The sequence below is a fragment of the Hyperolius riggenbachi genome, chromosome 3 (genome assembly GCF_040937935.1).
Source record: "Hyperolius riggenbachi isolate aHypRig1 chromosome 3, aHypRig1.pri, whole genome shotgun sequence".
Classification (NCBI taxonomy): domain Eukaryota; kingdom Metazoa; phylum Chordata; class Amphibia; order Anura; family Hyperoliidae; genus Hyperolius; species Hyperolius riggenbachi.
The window spans coordinates 145,272,068-145,288,805 of NC_090648.1; the positions used below are offsets into that span (position 1 = coordinate 145,272,068).

Here is a 16,738-nt window from a genome sequence, read left to right on the forward strand (position 1 = left end):
AAACAATGTCATCACTGGCTGCCAGTTTATATTTTTGTTTTGTACAATTTTGTTGCATGTATTTTTTACCCTTTCTACTATGGAGTTATAGCATTAGCCTTCATAAACAGAATATATTGAATGAGCTTTACAAATACAATCCAGAATGATAAATTGCTCATTGTAAAATACAGTAGTGTCTTCTTTAGGAATACAGCATTCTCTTATCAACCCTATAGATTGTAAAAATGGACCTTAAAGTGTATCCAATGTGACATGATGAGATAAACATGTGTATGTACTTTATTGTTAAAAAAAAATTATGTGCATGTACAGTGCAAAACAATAACAAGGTTGTTTTTTATTTTGCTGCCTGAAAGAGACAGCTTCTGCCTTGTTGCTACCTTGTCAGGAATATAGTAATCCTCATTGATAAGCTAATTACAGCCATAAAAGTTTTCCTGGCAGAATACAACTTCTGAGTGCAGGGGAGAGATAGAGATAGGTCAACAGTTCATGGTTTACAACTTTGGGACACTCCATAAACCACCATTGAGACAATAAAACATGCAATCTACTCTGTAAATGGGTAACTATAAAATGAAACTATGGGATAACGTATATACTCGCATATAAGCTGACCCGCATAAAACCCGAGGTACCCACTTTTCCCTTAGAAGCCCCTAACCAGTATAGCCCCCTCCACAGTAGCTAGATGTGCCCCCATTACAAGTCAGCCACCCTACTCATAGTCAGTTATGACCCAAGGATGGTACAGCTGTGCCTCAAGATGCCATTAAATGGCGTCATAGATATAAGACACAGCTATTGCCACACAGGAAGAATCCCCGATCATTGCACCACTGACACATTGCTTGCACGCTCCATTCCACAAGCCTGGGGACACAGGTAGTCTTGAGCAGCGCACTTTGCACACCATGTTGCGGGGGATTGGGGGCATGGACAAGGAAGGGAGCCACCTGGCAAGAACAGGATCACCACTGCACGATCCTTATGCTCCTCTGCCAGTAACAAAACCTGCTCCATCTGTTCTGCTGCACTGACTCGCATATAAGCCAAGGGATAACTTTTCAGTAGATTATTTGTGCTGAAAAATTAGGCTTATACGCGAGTATATAAGGTATCTAAAAAAAAGTCATTTTTAGGAGTAGCAGGTTAGATACAATTGTTTATCTTGTCAGTTTATTTTCATCTCTGGTTCACTTTAAAGTGGCGCTTACAAAGACAGTTCTTGTAAATTACCACAAGAGTTGGGTACACAGAATAGTTTATTTAGTATTTATAGAGCTGGATACACAATAGAGTTTACTGTATACAGACCTCACTAATGCTTGTACGATCACATCATCCCTTATGTACATAATAACATTTATTATATCTCTGTTTGTAGGCAGCATCCTGTAAAAATCACAAAGTGAACCGTGTGGTCTTCCTGACAGACATGAAGCGTCTTCTTACAACGGGCGTTTCTAGGTGGAATACACGGCAGATAGCGCTGTGGGATCAGGTGAGGATGAATGCTATATTGGCATGAGGTAGGGCACAATGCACCTGACAGCTTTCCTGGCATCTCTAGACTGCACTAAGTATTAGCACACCTTCAGCATACTCTATAGCATTTATTTTAGTAGGTGAGATTCATGGTTACATCATTACTCTTTTGTATAATCACAAGATGAGGGCTTTGCTGAATAAAAATAATGCTGTCTTAAAGGACAACTGAAGTGGGAGGTATATGGAGGCTGCCATATTTATTTCCTTATTTGCAATACCAGTTGCCTGTCAATCCTGGCTGATCCTCTGCCTCTGATACCTTTAGCTACAGACCCTGAACAAGTATGCAGCAGATCAGGTGTTTCTGACATTATTGTCAGATCTGATAAGATTAGCTGCATGCTTGTTTCTGGTGTTATTCAAACACTGCTGCAGCCAAATAGATTAGCAGGGTAGCCAGGCAACTGGTATTGTTTAAGAGGAAATAAATATGGTAGTCTCCATATTCTTCTCACTGCAGTTGTCCTTTAAACTGTAGTTCAGCTTTACCTATAAAAAAATGCTTATGAATTCATCTCTATATCTTCAAATATTCTAAATATGGCTCTTACACACGTCCTAACAATCTGCCCAACTATCTTCAAAATATGGTCTGTTGGAAGATAGTTGGGCTTGTGTAATTCTAAGGCCCAGTGCACACCAAAAACCTCTAGCAGATCTGCAAAACGCTAGAGGTTTTTGAAGCAGATTTCAGAGCAATTCTAGGCATGTTTAGAGACGTTTTCTAAACCTGCCTAGCGTTTTTTGGAGCGTTTGTGTAGCAGATTACAAATATTGTTACAGTAAAAGCTGTTACTAAACAGCTCCTGTAACAAAAACGCCTGGAAAACCGCTCTGATCTAACGATTTTCAGAGCTGTTTTCCACTTTCCTATACTCTTACATTGAGGCAGAAACACCTCAGAAATCTAAAAAATGCTGCAGCCCCTGAGTTTGCGTTTGTGGAAAAAACGACCCGCTCTGGTGTGCACTGTCCCATTCACTTTCATTAGCCAAGCGGTTTTCCCCCTGCAAGCGTTTTAAAAAACGCTTCAAAACCGCTCTGGTGTGCATCAGCCCTAACACATGATTGCTGTGATAAATCTCAGGTGACAACTCTATAGCCTTTCATGTGCTCAAGTGCAACAGCTGCTTAGTATCGCTGTCAGCTGCTGCTGAGATGGGAGTGATTATTCCAACCCCTGTGTACACATGTCTTTTATGCCCTCAAAGAAGCAGGACCGTTTTGTTCAATGTGTTATTGCAGTAAGGGAAGGCATATGTGAAATATTACATCCGGATTTGTGCAGACATCTGAACCAACAAAACAAACCAAAAGAGGAAAGTGCCAGCTAATCTTTCACACTATGTCATATACAGTTGTAACCGTTCCCAGCAAGTTTACCAGAAAGTTGTATGAGCTGCAGGCTGATGTTGTAAGATAATATTAATGGCATGTTACAAAATGGCTTGTGCCGTAATGGTGTTAGTTATATACTGTAGATGAATGTAGTAAAATGGAGTTACTCTTTCAAATGCACATTATATTCAGAACTCCGTGTTTCTTCCTAAAGTGTAATATGCTTAACCTCCTGAGCGATAATCCCGAGCTGAGCTCGGGGTATGTCGCGCAGGAGGATTTCTCAGGCCCCGCTGGGCCGATTTGCATAATTTTTTTTTTGTTACACGCAGCTAGCACTTTGCTAGCTGCGTGTAACTTCCGATCGCCGCCGCTCGCCGCCGATCCGCCGCTACCCGCCGTTCCGCGCAGCCCCCCCCCTCCCCAACCCCTTGCGCAGCCTGGCCAATCAGTGCCAGGCAGCGCTGAGGGGTGAATCGGAACTCCCTATGACGTCACGACGTCCATGACGTCGGTGACGTCATCCCGCCCCGTCGCCATGGCGACCAGGGAAGCCCAGCAGGAAATCCCGTTCTGAACGGGATTTCCTGCTTACTCTGATCGCCGAAGGCGATCGGAGTGGGTGGGGGGATGCCGCTGCGCTGCGGCTATCATGTAGCGAGCCCTGGGCTCGCTACATGATTTAAAAAATAAAAAAAATTAAAAAATAGTGCTGCGCCACCTCTTGGCCGATATAATTGTATCGCCCAGAGGGTTAAAAGAAATATGAGCTGAAATGCAATGAAAAATATTAATACTGTGATAGTCAAACTGTTCAGGATGCATACTTACTGAGCACTTTATAGGGTTTATAAGGAACACCAAAAGCTAGATACTCCTTCCATTTGCCCTCAAAGTAGGCTATTTAAATAATTACATCGAGTTCAACCAGAGAACAAGTACAACACTAGCCTGCTCCCTCGCATATCCCTGTTGATCCAGAGGAAGGCGAAAAACCCTTACAAGGCATGGTCCAATTAGCCCCAAAAGGGAAAAGAATTGCTTTCCGACTCCAGATGGTAATCAGATAAAATCCCTGGATCAAAACCACTGGGCATTACCTAGTAATCGGGCAAATGCAGGATTTTTAAGGGGGGGTTTCCTGGAAGGTCCAGAAGTACTTATGTCCCCCGAGTGCTTCCGAAGACAGGTGGCTCCATACTGCCCATGCACAAAAGTGCGTTAGCGTATTACGGAGCTGCCTATCTTTAGAAGTACTCAAGGACACAAGTGTTTCTGAGGGCTTCTGGAAGCAGCAAATTTGAATGAGGGACAGCGCTGGAACAACTCCCAGAGAGAGGAACGGGAGATAGACTTAGTTTGGACAATTCAGTGGAATATGCCACATAGTGTCACATAGCGCAAGCGATAGCCATATGATTTAGGGATATATGCATCTGCGGAAGATGTCGGCGCTATATAAATACTAAATAATAATAATATTATCATCTGTAAATAAGCTACATATCAATTCTGAGGATAGAAACAAATTTCAAGTTTTACAAACCAATTCCAGTAGAAGGGTACATCTATTGTCAGTGTATAGATCAGTACATCAGTTCCAAGGCTTGAAGAGGGACAAAAGAATTTGGCACCAAAAGACCTGTTCCTCTGTAAAAGGAACAGCTAGTACCCAGTTTTTACAAAACTCTCAGGCCTCTTGCACACTGCAAGTGATTCCGATTCAGATTCCGCTTTTTAATCAGTTTTTACATCCGATTCAGATTCCAATTTGCAGTGTGCAGGGAGCAAACTGCAAATCGGAATCTGAATCGGATGTAAAAACTGATTAAAAAGCGGAATCTGAATCGGAATCGCTTGCAGTGTGCAAGAGGCCTCAAAGTGATACAAAAGGCTCATTCACACTAGGCAACGCATGCATGAACGCAATTTCATACATGCATTGCAATGTGCTAAATAGCATAGATCTGCAGCTTCCATTCTATAAAAAAAATGCATGACAATGCATATGTCGTGTGCGATAATGTTCCCGACTTAGTTACAACGCAACACACGGGAAAGCAAACTGTAGTGTGAATGGCAACATGAAAGTCTATAGACTTTCATGCTACCTGCATTGCAGGCATTATGTGTGGTGCTGTCTGTCATGACTCACTGCACATAGTGTGAATGAGCCCTAAAACAATACCAATACCAACTGCCATCTAAATAGTATCTTCAGCAATGAATAGACAAACAACAACTTGCAGTTGTGCTGGGCCTTTTAACAACTTACTTTACAACACAGCATAGAAAGCAAACATATCTCCACATTAAGGCCCCGTTCACTCTGCACGCGTTTCCAGCCGCGTTTTGGAAACGCGTGCAGGTGGCCGACACGCATGACATCAGACAATGCATAGAGTGCACTGTCTGATGTTCACACTGCATGCGTTCCGGACCTGTGCATGCTGCACGCATTTTTTGCCAAAATGCGTGGCTGTCCCATTCACTTTTCAGTGATGGGATCAGCCACGCAACGCACACAAACGCAGATGGCGTGCGTTCGCATGCATGGCCATCCGCGTTTGTGATGTGAACGGGGCCTTAATGTTCAAATCAGAAGACACACTTTTTGTCACAAAGGTGCAATTCATGGCAGCACGGATACATCCATCCAGCACTAGGGGAAGGGTGAATGAAACAAGGGTGAATGAGGGAGAGAGGAGGAGTAGAGAGACTGAGATAGAGCAGAGAGCGTATCTGTATTGCAATCCCACATCACACAGAGGCTACTTGCCTGTTATGTGTCTCATGTCCCTGCCAGCCTCTCACACAAGCTGCAGGCAGCCCTCCTGAAGTTTAGGGACTGTCAAAAAACTTTTCCACCTGTGAAATACCTTATGTAGCTGTCCACATGCAGTCTTTACAATGGTGAGAGAGCTGAGTTTTTCCCACAGACCCTGCAGGAGGCAAGCCTCTGTATATTTACCAGCTTGCCCGCCTCAGCGATTTCAGGGAATTTTTTTTAAAGGTACAGGAGTCTCAAGGGGGTATTCCAGACATCGGTAACCCCCGGCTGAATGCACCAGTGAGTAATAATAGCTATGGATGTCTTTCAACGCAAGGAAAGCATAAGTCCCCTTTGAAGGTTCCACAAGATTTTGTAAACATTCCCTTAAGATTATGGCCATGTTGACACAACCTCAATTTCTGGAGATTTTTCAGCTGCACAGATCTCTTGTTCTGCCATATCCCAATCCTCCACCACCAGCAGCTTGGTCTACTAACAATCCTTTGGTTGGATGGATGAATGACTTCATTCTGTTCTTAGTAGATGAGACCCAACCACTTGTGTACTTCTCTAAAAAGTGGAATTCATCACATCAGGTGGTTGAGTGTTTTCAGTCTTCAGCTGTCCAGTTTTGGTGAGCCTTTGCTTCCTGCAGCTTTGGCTTTCTGTTCTTTGCTGACAGGAGTGGTACCTGCCATGGTTCATCATGTGGTGCATGTTCAGTTTAATATCTGCTCACCACATTTGTAAAGAGTGGTTATCTAACTGACTTTCTGTCAGTTCACATCAGTCTGCATATTCTTTTTTTGTCTCTCTCATTAACAGAACTACACTCATTTACATCATTCTGAGTAAACTCTGAAGACCACTGAATGTGAGAATACTTTATAATCAGCAGTTACAGAAATATCCAAATCGGCATCGTAGGGCACCAACAGTAATGGTAAAAATCAGAATAATTGAAATCACATATTTTCCTCCCTGTTAAGGTGCCTATTAACGTATAATCTCTCGACCGATCGACTGTAGGATCCGATTGTTGCGATTGATGGGAAATGATCATTGGGCCCCACCAACTGAGCGAAAAATGATAAGCAATCTGATCAGACTAAAAGAATCCATCCAAAATTCAGATAGACGGAACCATGGATAGCACAATCATTTTAAGTTAATCAGCGACATTAATGGCACCCAATCCAATCGATTGCATGGTTAATTGTTTGGGAGATTATATTGTTAAAGAGAAACTTTAGCGAAAAGGTGGGGAAAACAATACTGTACATTGCATAGTGAGAAGTCAAGAAATAATTTATATTGACCATGTAATTTGCTCATATTGTTTGATTCACAACGAGCCTGCACTTCATCATCTTTACTACTGGCACACATGAAAAAAATAAAAAAAGAGACAGCACCAACTGCCATTATCTATAACCACACCCACTAACATTGCTATAGGCTAAAAGGTTGCTTTTTCATAGATCTTCATATGCAGAGAGGGGGATACTGGCTGCTTGGCAGTTGGAAACAGCTGTTATTTACCACAATGCAACAAGGTTTACAGACAGGAAACTGTCAGGACCGTGGTCCCTGACATCATACTGTGGGAGGCGGTTTACCACAATATCAGCCATACAGACCCCCCTGATGATTGAAATTAAGCCCAATCCTTGGTTACAGCTCCTCTTTGATGGGCACCTTTAGAGATGAATATTTGCTGAAGCTACTGAGTCTTGACTGATATTATACTGCAGTGCTAATCAGATAACAGAATAAATAAGCAGTTGTACACCTGTGTATCGCTGCACCTAAACACTATATGTATATAATGTGACTTGTATCTACAGGAAGATCTGTCCCAGCCAGTGATAGAAGAAGAGATAGATGGGTTGTCGGGGATGCTTTTCCCTTTCTATGACATGGACACGCACATGCTGTATCTAGCTGGAAAGGTATGGATGCTTTTTTCTCTTAGATCACACTGTACCCCAACCACTGCTTCATTGCCCCTGCTTGTCATACACTTTACATTGCTATGTGCCATTTATTAACTAAAATTCACTGGTCCAATAAATGTAGAACACAAGGGGCTTGATTCACAAAAGCATGATAACTGATAGCACAAACACCGATGTTTGTATAATCAGTGTTCCTAAGCCAGTAGAAAAAATATCTGGTCTCCCAGAATGCTCTGGGAAGAGAATAGTAAACAGTGCTATCAGTTATCACGTGATTGTGAATCAAGCTCCAGGTGTGATATCTTTGATAAGGTGTGCTATTCGTCATATCACGGTTTAGTGAATCAAGCCCCATATGTGTCTGTATGCATGAAAACATTCACATTTTATCACAGAAGCCAATGTGCTATCAGTTATCATGCTTTTGTGAATCAAGACCCTTATCAAAGATATCACATCTTATCAAAGATAGCAAACCTTATCAAAGTTAACACACCTTATCAGAGTAGCATAGCGAGTACTACGAACTTATGCCTGCTAATTGGCAATGGCACTCGTCCTGCCCTGAGCCCCTACGGGTTCGTAGCACTCACTATGCTACTCTGATAAGGTGTGCTATCTTTGATAAGGTGTGCTATCTTTGATAAGGTATGCTATTTGTCACATCACGGTTTAGTGAATCAAACCCATGGTGTGCAGAAAACTCATAAAGAAAACTGACAGATGAGTGTGCTCCCAGCCTTAGCTTATTACACTCACTATGTCCTTCTCTGATGGAGCTGAACTGGCTCTGCAGACTCCTCCAGCATCACTACAATACAGAGCACTTGGGGTGGGGTAGAGAGGTTGGGGGCACGCCACTGTACTCAAGAGCCTGCTGCACACTGAATAGGGACTGTCTATAAAAGTTTGTATGATTCACTATCAGTGGCTGAGCACATGCAGTCAATTTCTCTCTGTGCCCTTAGTTGCCAATCTCCCAGGACAGGAAAAAAAACAACCCATTGTGGCTTCTGCCCTCTCCCTGCAGATGCATCCCTTGCAGGGTCTATTGTTACGCCCCTGATAGAGAATTTGTACACAAATTTCAGGTCTCACTATCATTAAAATTTATTGTTAAATTGTATTTTAGATAGAGTATTTCTGTGCTGAAAATAACATAATAAATCGAATTGCTTCTTTTTGTCAATATTACTTTATACAGTATATTAAAACAGTGTTTGCCTATTGTCAAATATTTCCTTACCCTCTACATTCTGAAATGTATCACCAGTGGTGACATATTTACTGCAGGTACATCTCTGCAGAATGTTTGTATAATCAGTGTTCCTAAGCCAGTAGAAAAAAATATCTGGTCTCCCAGAATGCTCTGGGAAGAGAATAATAAACAGCATCACTGGGAGGGAAAGGCTACATGCCAATATACAGCAATATATAGTTGTAGGGATTGTTTCTGATGTGGAAACCAGAATAACAAAGGGTGTCCTGAACAATGTACAACATTATACTATATGTCAATATGGTGCTTCTTACAACAATAGTTGTAAAGGTTACTTTAAGAACGCCTTCTGACTTCTTCTATATTTCTAATTCTCTTTTTTCTATGAAGGGGGATGGAAATATCCGATATTATGAGATTACAGCAGAGAAACCATATGTGACGTACCTCATGGAATTCCGATCAGCGGCTCCCCAAAAAGGACTCGGTGAGATTCAAAATCCTACCATAATATGTAGGTAATCTCTGAAGACTATATAAATACAAAAGGAGAAGAAAATTACAAGTGAAAGAGTAACTTCCCATTTAGGTGAAATCATGGGGAAGGGCTGGTACACACTTGAGAGGATGCAGAACAGAGACGTAAGCGCATCCGTTCTGCATCCACTTGCAACAAAAACACCCGACCGTTCCGCCAATGCACGTCCACCTGTCCGCTCACCTGTCCTGCCGCTGCTCAGTCGCCTTCAACAAGCGAAGTCACCGAAGGCCAGCTGAAACTTACGACTCTTCATAGGCTGCAGCAGGCCAATTCCCCCAAGCAACAGGGCGAGTTTTCATTGGTCCAACATGAACCACTGAGAATTCTTGCTGTTGCTAAGGATTCCCATTTTGCAGCCCAATGGAGATTCCCCCGGCTACCAGCTGTTTTGAATGGACCGTTCGGCAGCGATGGGCGGTTGGACACGTGAGTATGGCATCACGGTTGTGTCCCGGATGTGGGAGAAACAGGTGATGCAGCGACTAGCCTAGTGAGAATGGACAGTGTCTGTTCTCATAGGCTTTCATTGGACACGGTTTCCCGTCCAGTTCGGGAAAATGTGCCAAGTTGGGACTCTGCATTCCATCTCACATTCAGAGGATCCATGTAGGATTCGTGTTTTGGAACAAGTGGAAGTGGATCCTATATTTAACATAGGATCCGCTTCCTGTGTTTAAGCAGGGCTTTAAAAATGCATCGCATGCATACGTTTTTAAAGCAAGTGTGAACCAGCCCTAAGGAACAATAAATAATGATTATTTAGCTGTATTATTTATCAGACAGTTCTCACGGTAGGATGTTATTTTTTTCATAGGGGTAATGCCAAAGCATGGCTTAGATGTATCAGCATGTGAAGTGTTCCGTTTTTACAAGCTGGTCACCTTGAAGAATCTAATAGAGCCAATATCTATGATAGTTCCAAGAAGGGTGAGTTCCCATTAGGTGCATTGTTTTGGGGGGGCCGAGTGCTTTTGCAACCCACTGTGTGTATATATATATATATATATATATATATATAGATATATAGATATATACAGATTAGATTGTAAGCTTGCAAGGGCAGGGCTCTCTCCCCTTTTTGTGTCTTGGAAATCATTGTACATTTTATTCATCATGTTATTTTTATCACTGTCATCACCACTTCTGTATTTTGTATTCTGTATGCTGTATCATTTTTTGTATTTTGTCACTAATTATGTATCTTGTATATTGGTGTACACCATTGTCTGTATTATGTACCCCATGTTTGTTTCTTACTTTGTACAGCGCCTCGGAATATGTTGGCGTTTTATAAATCAATAATAATAATTGTTTTTGTGGGCAGAGGGAGATGTCAGATATCCCTGTAGAATAACATAAGTTTTTTTCTTGTTGCAGTCAGAAACCTACCAGGAAGATATATACCCCATGACCCCAGGTATAGAGCCAGCTCTAAGTGCTAAAGAATGGCTAAGTGGCATCAACAAAGGTAAGAGATGTGCAGTCATGGAGTGGGCAGCAGCATGACTGAAACTGTACTTTCATTAAAGCAAACCTGAAGTGAAAGTAAACTGATGAGATAAGCAAATATACTTATGGCCCGAATCCTAAAAAGGATTTTCCTGAATCCTGTAGTCCCATTTTTTTGTTTTTAATGGTTAGAATCTATGTTTAAAGGTATGGCTGCCTCAGGTACAAGAGGGTAGTTTGTAAATGTTATTCTTCTCCCATACAGACAAGCTATGAACTATTGAACTTGTTATCTGTTCCTTGTGCTCAAATGTGGGTTTTTTATGCCACAACGAGTTTACAACCTCTAATTTCTTATCAGTTGCTTGCCCTCTCTTCTGTGTGTGTGTCTGTTTCATACTGCCTGTGTGTACTGCCTTCCCTCTGTTCTGTGTGTGCGTGTTTCGTACTGCCTGTGTATATGTGTGCTGCCTGCCCTCTCTCCTTTGTGTGTGCTCCCTGCCCTCTCTTCTGTGTGTGTATGTTTTGTAGTGCCTGTCTGTGTGTTTCATACTGTCTGCCCTATCTTCTGTGTGTGTGTTTCATACTGCCTGTGTGTGTTCTGCCTGACCCCTCTTCTGTGTGTGTGCATTTTATACACAGGAAGTGTGTGCACTGCCTACCCTCTCTACTGTATGAATGTGTTTCATACTGCGTGCGTGCGTGCGTGTGTGCTGCCGGTCCTTTCTCCTGTGTGTGTGCTACCTTCCCTCTCCTGTGTGTGCATGTTTCATACTGCCTGTGTGTGTGTGTGCTGTCTTCCCTCTCTCCAGTGTATGCATGTTCTGTACTGCTTGTGTGCGTGTGCTGCCTTCCATCTCTCCTGTGTGTGCATGTTCTGTACTGCCTGTGTGTGTGTGCGTGCTGCCTTCCCTCTCTCCTGTGTGTGCATGTTCTGTACTGCCTGTGTGTGTACTGCCTTCCTTCTCTTCTGTGTCAGCTTGTTTCATACTGCCTGCGTTTGTGCTGCCTGCCTATCTCCTATGTGTGTGCTGCCTTCCCTCTCTCTTGTGTGACGCGTCAATTACATACAATGGTCCGGCCCCTCTGCCAAATTTAGGATTGCTTTGTGGCCCCCCGACTCAAGACGTTTGCCCACCCTTGAGATAGTGTACTGGCTGAAGTTTTCACCTGGGAATCCAGTGCTGCAAGTCAAAACCAATATGTACTGTAAGTTTAGTATTGTTTGACTAATAAGTTAGAAACCGGTACTGAATGACTTCGACTCAATTGCTCTCATTTGCTAATTCTTTCTGTATGGTTAAAGTGCTGGATGAGCATTGCAAGTTTTTGCATAAACAGGGTATAGAATCGGCAAGAATAGACTAGGTAATTCATCAGTGTCTCCTCTCACTGCCTCCTTTGTCCAGAAGAGAAACAAATGCCAGTCACTGAGTGCCACCCTGCAGCCAGCTGTTTGAGGGTAGCTATTTGCCTTCTCTCAACAAGTGTGCCCTTGTATGATTGCAGCAATGACTAATCCAATGTCTGTCTTTAGACCCTGTTCTGATGAGCCTGAAAGAAGGATACCGTAAGGAGTACAAAATGACATTCAAAGCCCCAGTGAGAGACAAGAAGAGTTTGGTGGTAAACGGCATTGATCTGCTTGAGAACGTGCCACCTCGCACTGAGAATGAAGTGAGTATAAATGTCAGATAAGCCACTGGAATTATTGTCACAGCTAAGTAGAGTTCTGCACACATCTCACCTGGAAAAGCCAGCAATAGTTCGTTCTGAATAAGTTTTGAATCAGGATGATTCCATTTATTGGCTAACTTAGAAGAAAAGGTGTAAGCTTTCGGCTATGAATCCTTCCTCAGACTGATTCATGTATACTGACAACATTTAGAACACTGGCATTTAGAACAAGGCTGTAACAAAAAATGTTTTGGAAAAGGTGATTTGCTGTGAATACTTTCTGGATTCACTGTACATTAGCGAGTTCCTGTATTTAACAATTGTGTATGTTTAATATTGCATCTCTGGCTATGTGAAATGATTGCTATCATAGTTACTTGGCACAATTGGTGCTTTTGAAATACAGGCCCTTTGCTAGTTCTTAGCCAGTTGCTTCTTACACTACTGTTTGAAATTCAATAGTATGTTGAGGGAACTGGAGTATGAACATCTATACATACCGGTAGCATAATTTATATGGTCAAAATTCAACAGTTTGCAACCTTTTTATGTATGTAAAGTAGTGTTGCTTTCTTAAATAACAAGGTATATGAAGGTCCTCCCTTGAGCTTACAGCATTCGTCAAGAATGGAAGGTACTGCTGGAATTCAGAACAGTGGCAGGAATTTTTAATAATACATTTTGCTCTTGCAGAGCCAGCATGCACTCAGAACAGAAGGTTTATAGCACATCTTTAGCCTTAAGGTGGCCATTATCGATCTTCCCCTGGATGAGCAATTATTCGGGCCCATCAATGGCAGGAAAACTGTTAACAATCAAATCAGATTATTGGAATTGATTTGTTTTTCTGATTGAATTCTATCAATCTGTTTGGAATTGTTAAAGTTTCTGATCGATCATAAAGATGGAATTGAACAATCAGTCGCCTTGGGAATGGTATCGTTAACCACTACCTTAAGTCTTGGAGTCATGTACATCAACTTTAATGCATCTTTTTTTTAAGGGTATTTTTACTCCATCACTAATGATTTTGATGTGAACTTGTATATAGAAAGATTGTGGGAAGTGCTATATAGGGTACCGAGTTAGGTTATGAAAAAACACTAGGACTTTGAGCACATGAAGCAGTCTCATGCTAAGCACTTGTCTAGCAGAAAGACAAAAGTTTCTGGTCACCAGATGAGTTAGTAAGCATAACACCAATTTATTTTAACCCAGGTACAAAAGATACAGAGTTTATGCACCTGACAGCAGTTTTGTGAGAGGCGCTCACTAAATGGCTGTCAGGCTGCATACACTCTATGTATATTCTGGAGGCACAGTGAGTCACCACTTCCCCCGGGGACCTGCCAAGACCAGCATCTAGTGCTGTCTTCCTAATTTTCCCTTTATTGTCATGCTAAGCACCTCACCATTCACATTCAGTACTTTCCAACAATTGCAATGTGTGATCTGCATGCGACTGCACTGCCTGTATTCTTACTGTATCTTTCACCTGCTCCCTTCCCTGCAGCTGCTGCGCATGTTCTACCGCCAGCAAGATGAGATTCGACGTATGAAGGAGCAGCTGGGGCAGAGAGACCTCCTCATCCGACAACTGGAATTGGAGCTCAGGAACCTGAAAAACAGTTCTAAAGAGAGCTAGCTGTCCCATTATAGTGGCCATATGTTGTTACAGTGACAAATGCCTTCCCCATGTACGTGACCAAGTGGGGGTAAAGACTAACTGGACCTTAGTGCCTCGCACGGGCAACTGGGAATGTGTACAGATCTGCACTAATTACCCAAACCTTCATTCTATCCAACAAGGGTCTTGCATACAGGTAGATGTGACTAAACCTTCCTGCAGTTCTCCAAAACGTCAGGTTTCTATTGAACGCCAATATCTGAGCCCTAGTTCTGAATGTTATGTGATGATATCATGGGGAAGAGGAGGGCATTTTTAACTTGTCTGCTTTCAGGAGCTAGACTGGCTGTACACCAGAAGCAATTCTGGCACAACAGAAAGTGTTTTGGTGCAGCTGTGCATACATCTTACCACGTTGAGCATGAATGTCTCAACGAAGGATACTGGAAGGGCAGTTGAGGATCCCTAACGTCTGATGTATAACATCGTCTTACTAAGTACTGCAGTTCCATCTCCTCAGCAGCAAATCAAATTCACTGAAAGCGACTTCTAGATGTTGGGAAATAACTTCCTTAACAAGAAACTGAGGTTGATATATTAGGGTTGGAGAAGACTGGAGAACACGAAGGTGTCTATTAATGATTTAATCTTGAATGTACAATTTTATTTCTTCTATGTAATATGAGGATTTATACTTACCTGAAGCTTCCTCCAGCGCCCTGTAGTCTGTGGGCCCCCTCGGTGTCCATCCAGTCCCCTCCATTCTGCTGTCAGCCCCGGTAGACCTTGGTTGCACGTCCATGACCGGTAGAGTCCTGCACCTGCACGACCAGTGCCACGCTTGCGCAGTAGCCCCCAACTGGCTTAGTCGAGGACTGAAACGGAGCTCACTGCAGGAGAACGGACGGGACGAAACAGACACTGAGCTGGAGGAAGCCCCAGGTAAGTATAAATTCTTGTATTTCATTGGTCTCAGGCAGGGCTGTGGAGTTGAGAAGTCAGAGAAATTTTGGGTGTCTGGAGTAGGAGTTGGTGGTTTCAATAAACTGAGGAGTCGGATGATTTTTGAAACAAATCCATACCCCATGAAAAATCAGACTTTTTCAGGCTAGTGTATTTTGTCAGTCAGCAATTATTGAAGTTAAGTGAAGTTAACCAGCTCTGGCTCATAAGGAGCTCTCCATGGGTTTCTACATACTTAGCTCCCATTTTGACTTGCAGTGTAATAATACCAAATGTGATACTGGAGAAACTCCAAAGCCATCAATTACAGGTGTACAAACTCTAGAGGTTTGAGCCAAGTAACAGTTGAGACATTTGGAAACAGTGATTCTTTTATTATTTAGAACTCTATAAGACTTTTTTTTGCAAATACTATATTTTAATTGTTAAAAAATTATGCATGGTTCATGGTGTGTTCAGTCCCCCCCCCCCCCCCCCCCCCCAAAAAAAAGAAAAATTAGACTAGAGAGTCGGAACGATTTTGGGTACCTGGAGTCGGAAGGTTTCATAAACTGAGGGGTCTGAGTCAGATGATTTTTTTACCGACTCCACAGCCCTGGTCTCAGGTACACTTTAAGTCACCCAGAAACACCAGACTGAACTTAAAAAAGGGTCTGATTTTAGGTGGAAAAAAGTTTGTAAACCTCACTGGGTCATATAGGAATACAGAGTGGTTTGCTAAAAGCTTAGTGAAGTTACCTATCACTGCACATAACCCAACCACTAATTCAGTAACCTGACACCAACCCAATTAGGTTCTGATGTAACCCAGACAAGAGTTGAAAACCTATCTAATAGTAGACAATTTTAAAAAAAAAGTCCAGTTCAGGTTTTCTTGATCACTTATGTTTTCTTATGTTTTCCAGCAGGGCCAGTTGTAGTAACAATGGGGCCCCCGGGCAAAATTAACCTGGGGCCCCTCAATAGACACCCTCCCAACCAAAAAGCCACAGTAGAAGCTCTTTGTTGCAGCCAAATTTCCCCCCAGGGCCCCTGAGCCGGGCCAGGCGAGATGCTACTTTGCTGAAGACTTTGCAGGGACCCACAGGGAACAACAATTAAGTTGGAGGGGGACACCTTGGGGGCCCCTACAGGCTCTGGGGGCCTGGGCAATTGCCCCCTTTCCCTCTATGGTAGCACTGGCCCTGTTTTCCAGCTTAAAAGAGTCATAGTAATTCAGGCCAGTTGTTATATGAGGCCAATGATAGTATGAATGGTTTGCCTTTTTCACTGTTTATTGCTGCACGATACAACCAGAGCAAGATTATTCACAAGGCAACCCAGGCAAGTGTTTGGGGCCTAATGGGTGTCAGGGGGCCCAACTGCCACTTCCTCTAACCTCTCACTCATCTTGGGTTACTAAGAATATCACAAGGGAGAGCCAAAGCTACTACCTTGCCTAGGGCTTCATTGAATTTTATAGCAGATACGATGGAAGCAGCAGTTCTTTCCCCCAGGCAGCAATGTAGGCTATGAAACACATGGACAAAATATGAAGTGATACATCAGTGATGCACCGACCACCCTTATTGTCCTATCTGTGAACAGCCAGTGTTTGGATTTGCTTCTGTTGACTAGGTGAGGTGAGAGCTACAAATCA

At 42.7% G+C, this 16,738-nt stretch overlaps 1 protein-coding gene across 3 annotated transcripts in view; it reads left to right on the top strand.

Moving 5' to 3' along the window:
• The window catches only part of CORO2B (coronin 2B), a 79,315-nt gene extending 63,909 nt beyond the window's left edge, over positions 1–15,406 (top strand). For all 3 annotated transcript variants that reach the window (XM_068275052.1, XM_068275053.1, XM_068275051.1), the window contains 7 exons: positions 1,391–1,507; positions 7,513–7,617; positions 9,233–9,329; positions 10,198–10,310; positions 10,761–10,851; positions 12,370–12,509; positions 14,023–15,406. In XM_068275052.1, the coding sequence (XP_068131153.1) occupies positions 1,391–1,507; positions 7,513–7,617; positions 9,233–9,329; positions 10,198–10,310; positions 10,761–10,851; positions 12,370–12,509; positions 14,023–14,154 (795 nt within the window). In that variant the 3' untranslated portion in view covers positions 14,155–15,406. The remainder of the gene's footprint in view (positions 1–1,390; positions 1,508–7,512; positions 7,618–9,232; positions 9,330–10,197; positions 10,311–10,760; positions 10,852–12,369; positions 12,510–14,022) is intronic.
• The last annotated feature ends 1,332 nt before the right edge of the window (positions 15,407–16,738 follow it).